Below are 13,658 nucleotides of genomic sequence, written 5' to 3'. Positions count from 1 at the left end.
TTAAGAAAACAAGAAATTTATTTACCAGCAACCTGTACAAATCAGTACACGCTTACAACCTGGTGCTGCCAGCTTTCACCTGATTATCAGGAGGCAGAGGTTTGCCCATGTGCTGTCCAACACTTGGTCCATATTTGTCACTGGCGCTTTTTTCTGCTATCTCCTTCTTCATTACAAATCCTCCTTGCATGGACATGTCAAAATTCTCATTGGGAACAAAGCTGATCGATTTCTCTTCACAGATTTTGCTTAAGCGTGCCTTCCATGCCTCCAGGATTTCAGAGCGCTTCTCCGGGGGAATATGGCCAATGCTGTAACAGATCTGGGGCTCTAGAACCTGGAAGCCACAGAAATGTAGAACGCCTTGCTGCAAAGAAAGTAAAGGGCTGGCCATCAGTATCATCATCATGACTCTACCATGATAGAGAAGTTGCAATACATTAACAAATAAGGGTACGGCTTCAGACATTTTAAGATGATTTGTTATTAATTGAGAAAACATTATCCAAGTCTAGTCTCCTCTGGAATACTTGAAGCGGAACAAAACAAAATAACAGCTGTAAGGACTGTATTGTTGCTTCTATGCATCTCTACAAAGGTTTTGCTTCTATCTGATCACCTGGCACAGACTGACGTCTCACACATACTGTTTTCTTATATTAACAAGTAATTTGTGTTGCTAATGCAGCACTGCTTATGTCATACCCACAAGGATAGAGGGTACCCTAAATAGAGTAACATGAAAATGTTGCGTATAAAACCCAAGTGGTAGTTCTAGCATTAATACAACATCATTGATTTAAAAAATAAAGTATGTGCAGGTGTGCAACCCATTATCTGGAAACCCTTTATCCAGAAAATTTCGAATTACGGAAAGAACTTCTCCCATAGACTCCATTATAATAAATTAATCCAATTTTTTTCATAAAACAGTGCCTTGTACTTGATCCTAACCAAGATATAATTATTGGAAACAAAACCAGCCTATTGGGTTTATTTAATATTTACATGATTTTCTAGTAGACTTAAAGTCTGAAGATCCAAATTAAAGGACATGTAAAGGCAAAAAAAAAAATCCCATTTTTATTTCTTTAATGAAAAAGAAACCTATCTTCAATATACTTTAATTAAAAAATGTGTACCGTTTTTATAAGAAACCTGACTGTATGCAGTGAAATTCTCCCTTCATTTACTGCTGTGGATAGGAATTGTCAGATGGTCCCTAACTGCTGAGCAGGGAAACAATCATACTTATGAACAGCAGGGGAAGCCCCCGCCTTACTTCCCAGCCATGCAGAACTCAAGCAGCTTTGTTTGTTTCCCTGTAGAGCAGTCGGCGACTGTGTAGAGATTTGTATTGGATTTTATTTTTGCCTTTACATCTTCTTTAATATTTCCAGCTGCAGGGACAAAGATCATGGAGTCAGATTTAAACATATAATCTGGGATTCTATTTGGAGGATTATTTTGCTGCAGCCACTGGTTCTGAGTTGGAGAAAGTTTGCATTAAACAATACAAAAACTATAAAATCCACATTAAATTTCATGACGACAACATAGGACCCAGTGCAGTCTGCATATTCTGATTATTAATCAGTCTTGCTGATATTTGCTGTTTTGATAATTGATGACGATCCCTAAGCAGCCAAGACCACAATGAGCATGTGCACAGTCTTGGTCTTGCAAAGATGTTTAACAATGTTACAAGATGGTGACCCCCTGTGGCCAACTTTGAAAGCATAAATCATGTGTTTGATTAGGTTTGTGATGCAGTGAGTTCATGTTTATGTTTAGTATACAAAATACAACATTTATAGCATTATTCTATTTTAGACTTTACTTCCCCTTTAAGGAAAGATCTGTTATCTGGAAAACCCCAGGTCCCAAACATTCTGGATAACAGGTCCCATACCTGAACCAGGAAATCCTGAAGCCAAAGGTAAGCAGTGACTTGGGAGGGGGGATAAATGATCAAATCCCTCCTTTTTTTTTTTTTTTTTTTAATCCCCTTTTGTGTAAAGATAAAAAATCCTCTATAGTACAATGAATTCAATTACATTTCTTTGTTTGCCTGCTTAGATTATAGGCACTACAGGCCAGGGATCTCTGGCCTCTTGTCTCTTTAACACTTAATCTATAATTTTACTGTACTTAGTATTTGTTACTGTATTGACCTCTGCTTGTTATATTAATGTACTGTTCTGCTGTACAGTGCTGTGTACATAAACAATGCTATATAAATAAAAAATAGACATACATTTAAAGGCAATGGCACATGGGGCTATCTGCAAGATTCAGTAGCTCAGGGAGAATAAGGGGCTGAAATCTCCCTGCGTGACACTGTCCTAAAGATACAGGAGTGTAGCAGTTATCATATCAGTTCACCGATTTGTCTCTAACCGTCGTTCCTACCTGTATTGGCCACAGCGCAACGTTCATATCCCCATTAATGCCAGCTGAAGTGTACATGGATTCCATGCCCCCCGTAGTAAAAGACAAAACGGCTTTTTTATTCTGTTGAAGAAAAACGATTTAGCCTCAGATAAAATGGCACACACATTTATTGGCAATGTAGAATATCCGCCAATCGATAAAATGACATCCTTAATAGTAGAGTTCCTCATCCACAAATAATAATAATTATAGCCAGTACTTAGGAGTAAGCTATCTAGCACAAGTGTGAATACTGCCCTAGACCCTGAATAAACAATATAGTGATGCAAGTAGTAGACAATCTCATACATTAAATATTTATTTGGTGCACAACACAATCACAGATTTATCCAAATAAATATAACTATTCCAATAAATATTACTATTCCAATAAATATTACTATTCCAAAAGGACAGAGGTGCCTCAGTGCTCCTGCCTCCTAAGTAGTGAAAAGAGAAATACAGTAAAAGGCACAAACAAAACCTTGCCCTTGGCTAAAAGAGGACATTACAGAAATATCACAACCTTCATATAATCTCTGATCTTCAGGGTCAGGGCACACACTCAAATTCGGGGAGATTAGTCGCCGGGCGACACATCTCTTCTTCTGAGTGACTAATCTCCCCGAATTGCCTCTCGCCGGCTAGAATGTAAATCGTTGGGGGATGGCACTCAGTGTCGGACTGACCCACCACGATACCAGGAAAACTCCCGGTGGGCCCAGGTGTAAGTGGACCCTCATGCTGCTAAACTTTTGGCATATTTCATGGCCATTCTATGAGAACAAAGAGGCTAAATAGATGGAATAATAGATTATAGTATGTAAAAAAAAAAAAACTAGGAAAATAGATGTTGATTGAGGCGATGAAGAATATTAGTACCGAGAATGGGCCCCTAGTCTAAGGTTTTTTGGGTGGGCCCCTGGTGTCCCAGTACGACACTGATGGCACTCGGAGCGCTTTGTTTTCCGAAGTTACCTCACGAGGTGCCATCCTGCTGGCAATTTATGTTCTAGCCAACAGGAGGTAGTTTGGGGAGATTAGTCGTCTGAAGAAGAAGAGATCTGTCACTGGGTGATTAATGAGAGTGTGCCCTGACCCTAAGGGTAAGGACACACGAGGAGATTCAGGGAGATTTTGTCGCCTGGCTACTAATCTCCTTGTCTTTTGAGCAGCTATCTCCCTGAACTGCCTCAGCGTTTTTCCCCATAGGCTACAATGAAAAGTCGCCTGCGCTAATGCACACACGGTGATGCGTTTTCAATAGTTGCCCAAAGTTGCCTCAGTGAGGCAATTTCAGGCAACTATTGAAAACGCATCGCCGTGTGTGCATTAGCGCAGGCGACTTTTCATTGTAGCCTATGGGGAAAAACGCTGAGGCAGTTCAGGGAGATAGCTGCTCAAAAGACAAGGAGATTAGTAGCCAGGCGAATCTCCCTGAATCTCCTCGTGTGTCCTTACCCTTAGGGTGAAGACACACAGAGCTACTAGTAGCAGCTACTATGTGGATACAAAATAGCCTGCCATAGACAATACTGAGAATTGCCTCTGATAAAACACATGTAGTAGTGTCTTAGCAAAGTCCATTTTCATTATTGTCTATTTTGTAGCCATGACAAGTCGTTGCTACTAGTAGCTCTGTGTGTCTTCACCCTAAGCTTTGCCGTGTGCTTCTGGAAAGCAGGAACCTAAACAAGGTACAATTTGAATAATTTCACACACTCAAGACACACATCAACTTTCCAGAACATCTACATTCTTGTTATATCTACTGACCTTGAAATGCCCGTTATCATACATTGATGTAAAGGTATAGGCAAAACCACTGGTTAAAACTCGATCAAACCAGCCCTTTAGGATAGCGGGAAGTCCAAACCAATACATGGGAAACTGCAAAGAAAAGAAGAGCTAACAGTCAAGTTTTCCAGATTTTGGTGCTTGGACCAGGTCGTTGAACTGAAAATAGTTTTGGCACATTTCTGTTATAATGTGGTTTGAACAATAGCACACTTATGGCTCTCTTTTAAACAAAAACTATTTAAAGAATACATTGTTAGCAAGTATTTCAGGTTATAACTGTTACTTGGTGTTCTGCAATAGGGCTTCAAGCAGCTAAACTGGAGGCTGAGCTATAGTTTTCACAATATCTGTGCAGGCAAACTGACAGAGATTTAATACAAAATGATAAAACTTGGGGTTAAATGATCAGTAAATCTACATTTAAGTGCAACATAAAAAAAACATAAGGCTGTATGTACCTCAAAAAGAAACCTTTCATTTTACTACACCTGTATTTGGTTACTCAAATGACCAGTAAGAACAAACTAAATTTGAATGTATATACTAGCTATAGCTACCTGTATATGTAAAACTTTTCCTGTTTTATCTGCAGTGTTTACTATCAGCTCTGCAGTGTTGCTTACACACAAACCACCTGGTGTTTCTTGTGTTCAGTGGAGTCTCATATTAATATATATTTATCTGTATAAAAAGGACTACAGAACTCACAATAAATAATGTGAATTTTACAGTCTTAGTCTAACTTACTAACTGGTGTTAATACCTTTTAGTAATAACCTTACAACCTGCTGATGAAAAAGTGTGCGAGTCTTGGCCTGATCCCATCCTGATTTATAGAAATGGGACAATTCTAGGACCACATATCACTTTAATTTACTTGGGGTGGTTGGTCCCGATAACCAAGAATAAAAACTATGTTCACAGTCTAACCCAAGGGCAACCCCCTTTACAGTGGGTTTCCTTAAAGGGGGTTGTTCTCCTTTAACTTTTAGTATGATATAGAAAATACTATTCTGAGTCAATTTGCAATTGGTTTTATTTATTTTTTTGTTATTCAGCTTTTTATTCAGCAGCTCTCCAGTTTGCAGTTTCAGCAATTTCAACCCTCCTATTTCTTGTTGATAGGGTGCAATTTACCCTAGCAACTATGCATTGATTTGAATAGGAGATTCAAAATAGGCTCTGGCATTTCAGGTACACAGAGGCCCAATCAGCCCACACAGCAGCCCAAACAGCCCCCCACCAGCCCAATATATAGCGACTGTCTATGGAAACTTACAGCAGCCCCTCTGGCATTTGCCAGAACCCACAGATTGCCAGTCCGGCCCTGAATAGGAGGGGGGCTGAATAGAAAGATAAGTAATGAAAAGTGACGATAACAATAAATAATGTATCACAACAATTGGAAAGAAGAAAAAGGCAAATGTTTCGAAAACTATAAAAAAAGAAATAATGAAGGCCTTGAATTAGTCATTCTATAACCTCCTAAAAGTTAACTTAAAGGTAAACCACCCCTTTGAGCAGGGTTAATATTTTGACACTGTAGGTCTCCTCTCCCTCACAGACTGTAACCTGTGACTCCATCTAAAAACAAATGCTCTGTAATTCTGTGTCTTAAATTTCTAAGAACTTCTGAATTTGTTTTAATTTGTATTCACCAGATGACTATGTTCTTATGCTTTGTAAAGTACTGTATACCCTTTTAACATTATATTGTATCAATCTATGTACGTATACGTTTATTTATGCAGTGCTACCAATAGGTTTCTAGCCCCCATACCCCTTAATTCTAAACAATGTTGACCTAACACAAATTTGATAGTCTCCCTATATTGTATTTCAAACAGTGCAAGATAATCTGATGGGATATTTTCATTCCTTGTGTCCAACCTTTTGGCTTCCCTGGGCCATATTGGAAGCAGAAAAATGTTCTGGGGCCACGCTTGAAATACACACAAACACTAACGCTAACTTTTGATTTATTTTATTGTAATAGTTAAATAAAAAAGGGTATCATAAACCTAGTGGGATTTTTGACATTGTGTTTCAGAAACTAATGTAACAATATCTGGTTGAAGTAGATGAATTCTCAAGGTGCTCATAAGATAATTTGGTTCCACATCCAAGGAAATATGCACCTTAACTAGTTCATTAATTTTTACTATAAATTCTTGGTAGATTTTTAAATAATAACAGTATATGTTGCTAAATAAAAAATCCAAATTACTCCAGCACTTTAGTAGCTTGGTGTTTTTACATTATATCAGTGTTACATTGCTTGGTACTTTAAAGGGGTTGTTTACCTTCAAACAACTAGTTTTCAGATAAATCACCAAAAATAACTAGTTTTTCCAATGACTTTCTATTTTCCACGTGTGACCATTATTCTAATATTGAAGTGTAAAGTGTCATTTTTCACCTTCTGAAGCAGCTCTCGGAGGGGGGGTCGCCGACCCTGTAAACTGATCTAAATGGATACATTTAGTTAATACATTTCTTATCTTTGTCCCTGCTGAGCACAATCTCCGAGTTTCATGACAGACGGCTGTTAGAATTGATACAATAGTTGCTAATACTCCAGAGATGCTGCTGAGAAATGTATCAACTAAATGTTGCAAAATTGTGACAGTTTAGAGTCTGCACCTGAATTATTGAGCGGCCAAACTCTAAGGGCTCTTACTCATGAGCGTTTTTACCTGCGCTCCGTTTTTCGGCGTTCAGCCGCAGGGGAGCGCAGGGATAGACGCATTTCATTTTTTCAAATGGGGCTGTACTCACACAGGCACATGTAGGCGCCAAACGCAGGAAAAATGCAGCATGTTGCGTCTCAACTTGCGTTCGGCGCCTACATGCGCCTGTGTGAGTACAGTCCCATTTGAAAAAATGAAATGCGTCTATTCCTGCACTCCCCTGCGGCTGAACGCCGAAAAATGGAACGCAGGGAGCGCAGGTAAAAACACTCAGAGAGCCCTAACACCAGAGACACCAACATTCAACTTTTAAACTTAGATTTTGGAAAAACAGTAAAAAATAAATAATGGAAAGTAACTGAAAAAAAATCTTTATTTCTGGGGAACAATCTAAAAACAACTGAATTGAAAAAAAGTGTTTTGAAGGTGAACAACCCCTTTAAGTAGAGTGATTGCAACAGGCAATTTACTATAAACCCCATGTGAAATAACTTGTTCCAAAGTGTGCACAACTTGCAATTTTTTTTTTACTGCAGTGAAAAGATATAATGGAAGAAAACTGCAAGAATAAATGCTGCCCCTGTACCTGAAAAATCACCAGATCAGCAGATTCCAGCTTCTTTTGTTCTTCTACAATATCTTGGCTCAGACGGCCTTCTTTCCATGCCTGCGTTGTCTCTGCTGGATAACTGAAGTGGTCTGGATCAGTAACATTTCCTGAAGAAGACAAAAGACAATGAGACCTGCAGCCCTGAGGCTTCTAAATTATAACCCTTCAAAAGTATCACTTTAAAGGAGAAGAGTCATCTTGCACTTGGGGGTGCCAAATGTTAGGCACCCCCAAGTGATTGTACTGACTTACCTGAAACCACAGGCTGGCGCTCCTATCAGCAGAAAACTGCACCGGCCCGGGGTTATACCAGTGAGAACCACGGAGGGATCGTCTTCCGGCTTCTTCTTTCTTCAAATTTCCTGGGGCAGACGCATTCGCAGTTGAACGAAACAGCGCATGCGCAACCATGCGAAGAAAGAGGAAGACAGAAGAAGATCGCTCCGTGGTGCTCACTGGTATAACCTCGGGCTGGTGACATTTTCTGCTGATAAAGCACCGGCCTGGGGTTTCAGGTAAGTCAATACAATCACTTGGGGTTCCTAACATTTGGTACCCCCCAAGTGCAAGAAGACTTTCCTTCTCCTTTAAGCTTCAGTATTAGAAAAACTATCGCAAATAGAAAGTAATTGAAAAAAGTCTATTTCTGATGAACTATCAGAAATCAGCTGGACTGAAAAAAAGTGTTTGGAATGTGAACAACTCCTTAAACGAGAACTAAAGCTTAACCAAAGAAGCAGCTAGAAAAGTTTTACATTATATTTTGTGCCCTTTAGCAGTAAAGATCTGTGTCTACAAAGATGCCCCAGTAGCTCCTCATCTTCTTTTCTGCTGACTCACTGCAAATGCTCTGTGCTGCTGTCACTTAATGAGCTTAGGGACCAACTCACAATATACAGTACACATAGAATAGAAATGTCACAATATAAGGCTGATTAGTAATTAATACAGATAATAACTACATGGCGGCACAGAAACCAGTGCAACTAGCATCAGAGTTTAATAATCAGCCCTGTAGCATCAGCTTATATAACAGACAAACCTAATGTTCTGCTTGATAATATGTGACGACCCCTAAGCTTAGCTACTCAACAGCTGCTCAGAGCCCACTGAGCATGTGAGTGTCACAGACACTTTCCAAGATGGTGACCCCCTGTGACAAGTTTGAAGTCCTGGATCATTGCTGCTATTGACAAGCTGAAACTTTAGGCTGGTGCAATATGCCATTTTAGCCAGTCATTTTTAGGTTTTTGTTCTCCTTTAAATAATTCTCTGCAATTCAACCATTTGTGGAGAGCAGGTTCACTCCGACGGGCAGAAGAGTTACACTAAAGTATATAATGCAGCAATACTTTCACTGTGTTTAAAGACAAATAGACCTGAAGTTGAGGCATGCAGTTAGTTTATAAATGGATTACCTGTAATGTCATTCCGTGAAACAACAGGGTTAAAGTTCATGGCATAAAGGTCTGATACGGTGACATCCCAGCCATTGCTTTTCAGTGCTTGCACGGCAGCCTCCTTCATAGCATAATTGAATGACGTCTTCTCAGCATGAGCCAGCACCACAAAAGCCCTTTTAGCTTAAAACCACAACATATAATAGTAAAGATATTAATCTTTCTGGTAATGCAATTTTGTGATGTATCTGCTGTTAGTTTTACGGCATTCTCCACCCAGGGGTAGAGTCTATAAAGACATATTAAGTGATGGGTTGTGCATAATAGTATATGGGAAAAAATGTGAGAATAACAAAAGTAATAGCAGCCCTAAAATATTAACTGCTAGAAAATTCTTAGGATTCAGATGATCAATTATTTTATATATTATTTTATATACACAAAAGATGTCCTAACAATATGATGCTGTGGAATGGCATTTATTTATGTTATTTATATAGAGCCAACACATTAAACCAGAATTTTACAAAAATTATACTTCATTTTAAGCCATCTACAAGGATGACAAAATTGCACAGTATCAGCCTGTTGGGGAATTACCAGACTGGGCTGAGTATGAAAAGTGTTGGGCCGATGTCTTCTCTGCCTGTGCATTGCATTCATTCCAGTCAACATATACCCAGGACAGATGCAGATAGGATCACCTTTTCTCTGTTATTGTTTTTACTTTGGAGGAGAAAACATTAGATTTCTGTTTGCTTTCATTCTCTGTGCTCCCAGCAACAATGTTGCTAGGCAGGTAATTCACAGCCCTGGAGGAAACATGACTCCTGTTACAATTGTTTCAGAGTCAGACCCAGGAATCAGAAAGGGACAAACATTGTTTTCGATCCAATTACATTTTCTTTCATTTTGCAAGGAACAGCTTTTGGGTAGAGGGCACCTTTATAAAAAAAGAAGCCACTTTGCAGTACATATTGATTCTTCTTGAATTACAGCTTGCATGGTATAGACACAATTCGGTCAGTAGAAATCTGCCGACCCTGCTACTTTCAGCAACATATAAACTAAAGTCTATACAATGTGAGCAGTAAATACAAATATCATATAAATCTATATTGTATAGGGGCTTCTATGAAAAGATTCATCAGTATGCTTTAGGGCAGGGTCACACGAGGCGTTTTTTTACTTAGCATTTTTAAAAACGTACAGCCAAGCGTTAATACACTCAAAATGAAGCCCTATTGAAAATAATGGAATTCGCACTATAGCAATTCCCACAGGGCGCTTGCAAGCCAACATCCACCACAAGACGCCAGTATTTGCGTTTTTTTAGCAGAAATGCCAATACACCAAGGAAACATATTTATGAACGCTATGGGATCTGCAGGTTTGGAAATACACTTTGTTGAAATACGCTGCGTATTTTCAACATGTCGGCCAAACTCTCGCCAGATGGATTTCGCATATACGAGTTTACGTCTATGTATGCTGGTGACGTGATTACGTTGTGTATTGACAAGCAGTGCGGCTACATTCTGCATGTAAATGGTTTTCCACTTGGCATTTTTTGCGAAACGTTACTAAAATTCTTCTGAGTGGAACTCTGGGGAATGAGAAAAAACAGAAATGCATGTTGGGAAAAGAAAAGTACAGGCTGAAAAACGCACATTAACATGTGTGTGTGGTTTCATTGGCGTAATTACGCTTGACCATGCGTTTTTAAAAATGCCACATGTGACCTTGCCCTTAGTGCAAACAAACAAAGGGCAACGCACATTATCAAGCCTGATAAAAGGTCCAGTGGGGCCTGAAACTTTGCCCTTTGTTTGTTTGTTTGTATATGGGCTAATAAAATCACTGAAGATTCTGCATCATTATCAGAGTGCTACTGGATTTCTTTTTCTGGATGTAGCAGTTGACCCAAACAGCAGGCAAGAGTCTTCTAGTTTAGCACCTGAAACCTCCACAGGTATACAAGGTATACACTACTCTTGCCCTTAGTGCAAAACTTCATCCCCCAGGAATAAGCAAATACAGTATACACTAGGACTATAGTTGACGTTTGTTTGATAGTCAAGTACTTGACAAGTCATTTTACGTTTTTAAAACACTCCTATATACTGTATTAATGATTACGATTGTAGAATTTTTCCTACATGTTTGCATTCATGCCTGTCAGCCACTTCACAATTTACTGTGAGCTGACAACTTGCCGGAGCTTTTTCAGCTGCACCCCCTTAGCCTACAGAGAACACAAGTAAAATGTATCTAATCTCTCTCTATAATACAAGTCCAATGCCAAGCATCACTGATCCCATTCAAATCATTGCGTGTGTGCCTTCTGGGTGTGTGACTGGATAAGATAGGAGCCTGGCACATGATTCTTGCATGCTGGTTCTAGCCCATATATTCGCAGCTCCGTGTAATGCCGTCCTGGGACTATTACCTTAGCATGGTGCATTATTTGAGAGTGACACTTGTTCTCTATTGCTATTTTGGGGGGTATACCTAGTACTAACACTGCAATAACTTACATAAATATACAGAATTAAAGGGGTTGTTCGCCTTTAAATCAGCTTTTAGTATGAAGTCGAGAGCGATATTCTGAGAGAATTTGCAACTGGCTTTGATTTTGCATTATTTGGCTTTTTATTCAGCAGCTCTCCAGTTTGCAGTTTCAGCAATTTGGTAGCTAGGGTCCAAATCACCCTAGCAACCATGCACTGATTTGAATGAGAGACTGGAATACGAATAAGAGCGGGGCTGAATAGAAAGAGGAGTAATAAAAAGTAGCAATAGCAATAACTTTGCAGCTTTACAGAGCACCCCCATTGGAAAGGGTGAGAAGAAAGCAAATAATTTAAAAACTAACAATGAAATAATGCTTTTGAAAAGTTGCTTAGAATCAGTCATTATAACATACTAAATGTTAACCTAAAGGTGAACCACCCCTTTAAAAGGTTTATCAAACATATACAGACAGAGACTAACAAGCCTCCCTGTTGTCTCACCATTCTCCCTACAACGACTCCCATTCCCAAAACACCCGCTACTCACATGCCGCCATTGCTTATTGCTGTTGTGCAGAACTCTGCTTCCAACTACAATCTGGGACAAGCACTTGAAGCCTGTGTTTTGACTTTCCCACAGCCTCTTATGTAAGGCCACGCCCCCATAATAGGATACACTTACTGACACCACAGCCGCCTCCCTCCCTCAGTCAGTAATTGTTGCAGTAAGTTTGGGTGGTGGCTGGAGAGGAGCCTGAGAATTTTGGCTGGCTGTGTGGGAGCAAGGAGAAGCGTGTATCAGTATAGTGTAATAATGGCAAGTTACTAAAAGAGAAGCACTGCTGTTTTAGGTTGGGGAGTTGTCAGAGTTAACTACCAGCCTTGTATGTCTAGATTGTTCTTTGGTTTCCTTTATACTGAAATGATAGGGCAAATACCAATTAGAAGGCTGAAACCTGTCAGTATCCTCAAGGGTTTTTTGTGGGGAGATTAAGTGGCATTAGGCATAACCATATCAAATGGCGCATGGCATAGATAGAAAGAGGTGTGCAAGGCGTGTCAGTAAGGGTGTGGTGCGCTATGGAGGGGTACAGATGCACAAGTTGTACTTGGGCCAATGGGTGTTTAGCTCCGCCACTGGGATTTGGGGCAAGTTGGTTCCTTTGTGAAATAAAGCAGTTAAGCTGGCCATAGATGTGCAGATTTACCTTCCTATCAGACGAACGATCGTTCAGTGCCATCTCCCGACCTGCCACTAACCATTCAGATCAAATAAAGTAGTAAAAGAACAGATCAGATGATGTTCTGCCCCTGACGGCAATCGTATGAAGTTTATGTCCCACTGATATCGCCAGATTGGCAATACATTCAGAGATATTATCGGTAGACGACAGAAATTTTCCGATCAACTGAACGACTGATCGCCATCTCCCGAAAAATGTCGGGACACTCCACACACGGCCCAAAAAACTGAGATTCGTACGATCAAATCTTTGCATCTGTGGCCAATTATCATAAAAAGTAACAACAAGCTAAGAAGGCACTGTAGAACTCTGCACTATTAATGATGACCTCAAGGCATCCAATAAGTTTGCCACCTACCCATGCTACCTGTCTGCCCTTGAGTTTATCTTTCATTTCCCAATGATTATTAGTGTCCTGTGCTCTTGCAGTTTTGGAAAGCATAGGCAGTAATGTAGATATAGGCAAGCATGTACCTTTTCCCTGGCTATCCATGGCAGCATTCACTCATGGGTTATTCCCACCACTGAGAATAATTAAGTAATCACCCTAACACACCTATATATAGATCCACCCCTTCCCCTCAAGAGTGCCTTTGTATCTTAGCAGTTAACCCAACATGGGGTGGGAAAACTCGAATGCTGCCATGGATAGCCAGGAAAGGAAAATTCCGGTAAGTTGGTGTTGAATTTTCCCTTATTATGGTGAGCACCCTGCCATGCACTCTATACTGTTTTTATTAGATAGATGGTAGTTGCCCTTGGGACTTCATGCCAATGTCTTTCAGATATGCATTCCATCAACTATGTGGGTGACAAACAGCATGCCACCCCTAAAAACTTGCCTTCCTATGCCCGGGACTAGAAGGGTGAAAAGCCATGAAAAGAGTCAGACAAGATAAGACAGGATTGATTCACTGCTCTTTTTGATCCTTAGCGAATTGTATATAGTAAATATATTCAATGTGTTC

At 39.8% G+C, this 13,658-nt stretch overlaps 1 protein-coding gene across 2 annotated transcripts; it reads right to left on the bottom strand.

Moving 5' to 3' along the window:
• nqo1.L (NAD(P)H dehydrogenase, quinone 1 L homeolog) lies at positions 1 to 13,198 on the bottom strand. 2 transcript variants are annotated; one of them, XM_018256336.2, is made up of 6 exons: positions 13,165 to 13,198; positions 8,952 to 9,116; positions 7,510 to 7,640; positions 4,210 to 4,323; positions 2,413 to 2,514; positions 1 to 367 (listed from the first exon to the last, which is right to left on the bottom strand). In XM_018256336.2, exons 1-6 carry the CDS (start codon positions 13,181 to 13,183, stop codon positions 53 to 55), a joined length of 846 nt encoding a protein of 281 aa, XP_018111825.1. In that variant the 5' UTR covers positions 13,184 to 13,198; the 3' UTR covers positions 1 to 52.
• Positions 13,199 to 13,658: the final 460 nt, after the last annotated feature.

This window comes from Xenopus laevis, chromosome 4L (assembly GCF_017654675.1).
Source record: "Xenopus laevis strain J_2021 chromosome 4L, Xenopus_laevis_v10.1, whole genome shotgun sequence".
Taxonomy (NCBI): domain Eukaryota; kingdom Metazoa; phylum Chordata; class Amphibia; order Anura; family Pipidae; genus Xenopus; species Xenopus laevis.
This window is presented reverse-complemented; position numbering and strand designations above follow the sequence as displayed.

Excerpts from the sequence above, each read along its gene's own strand:
- nqo1.L (XM_018256336.2), bottom strand. Across the intron at positions 2,515-4,209 it reads ATGATAACGGGCATTTCAAG|AATAAAAAAGCCGTTTTGTC; the intron begins GTCAGTAGATAT and ends TTTCTTCAACAG. Across the intron at positions 368-2,412 it reads TTGCGCTGTGGCCAATACAG|CAAGGCGTTCTACATTTCTG; the intron begins GTAGGAACGACG and ends CTTTCTTTGCAG.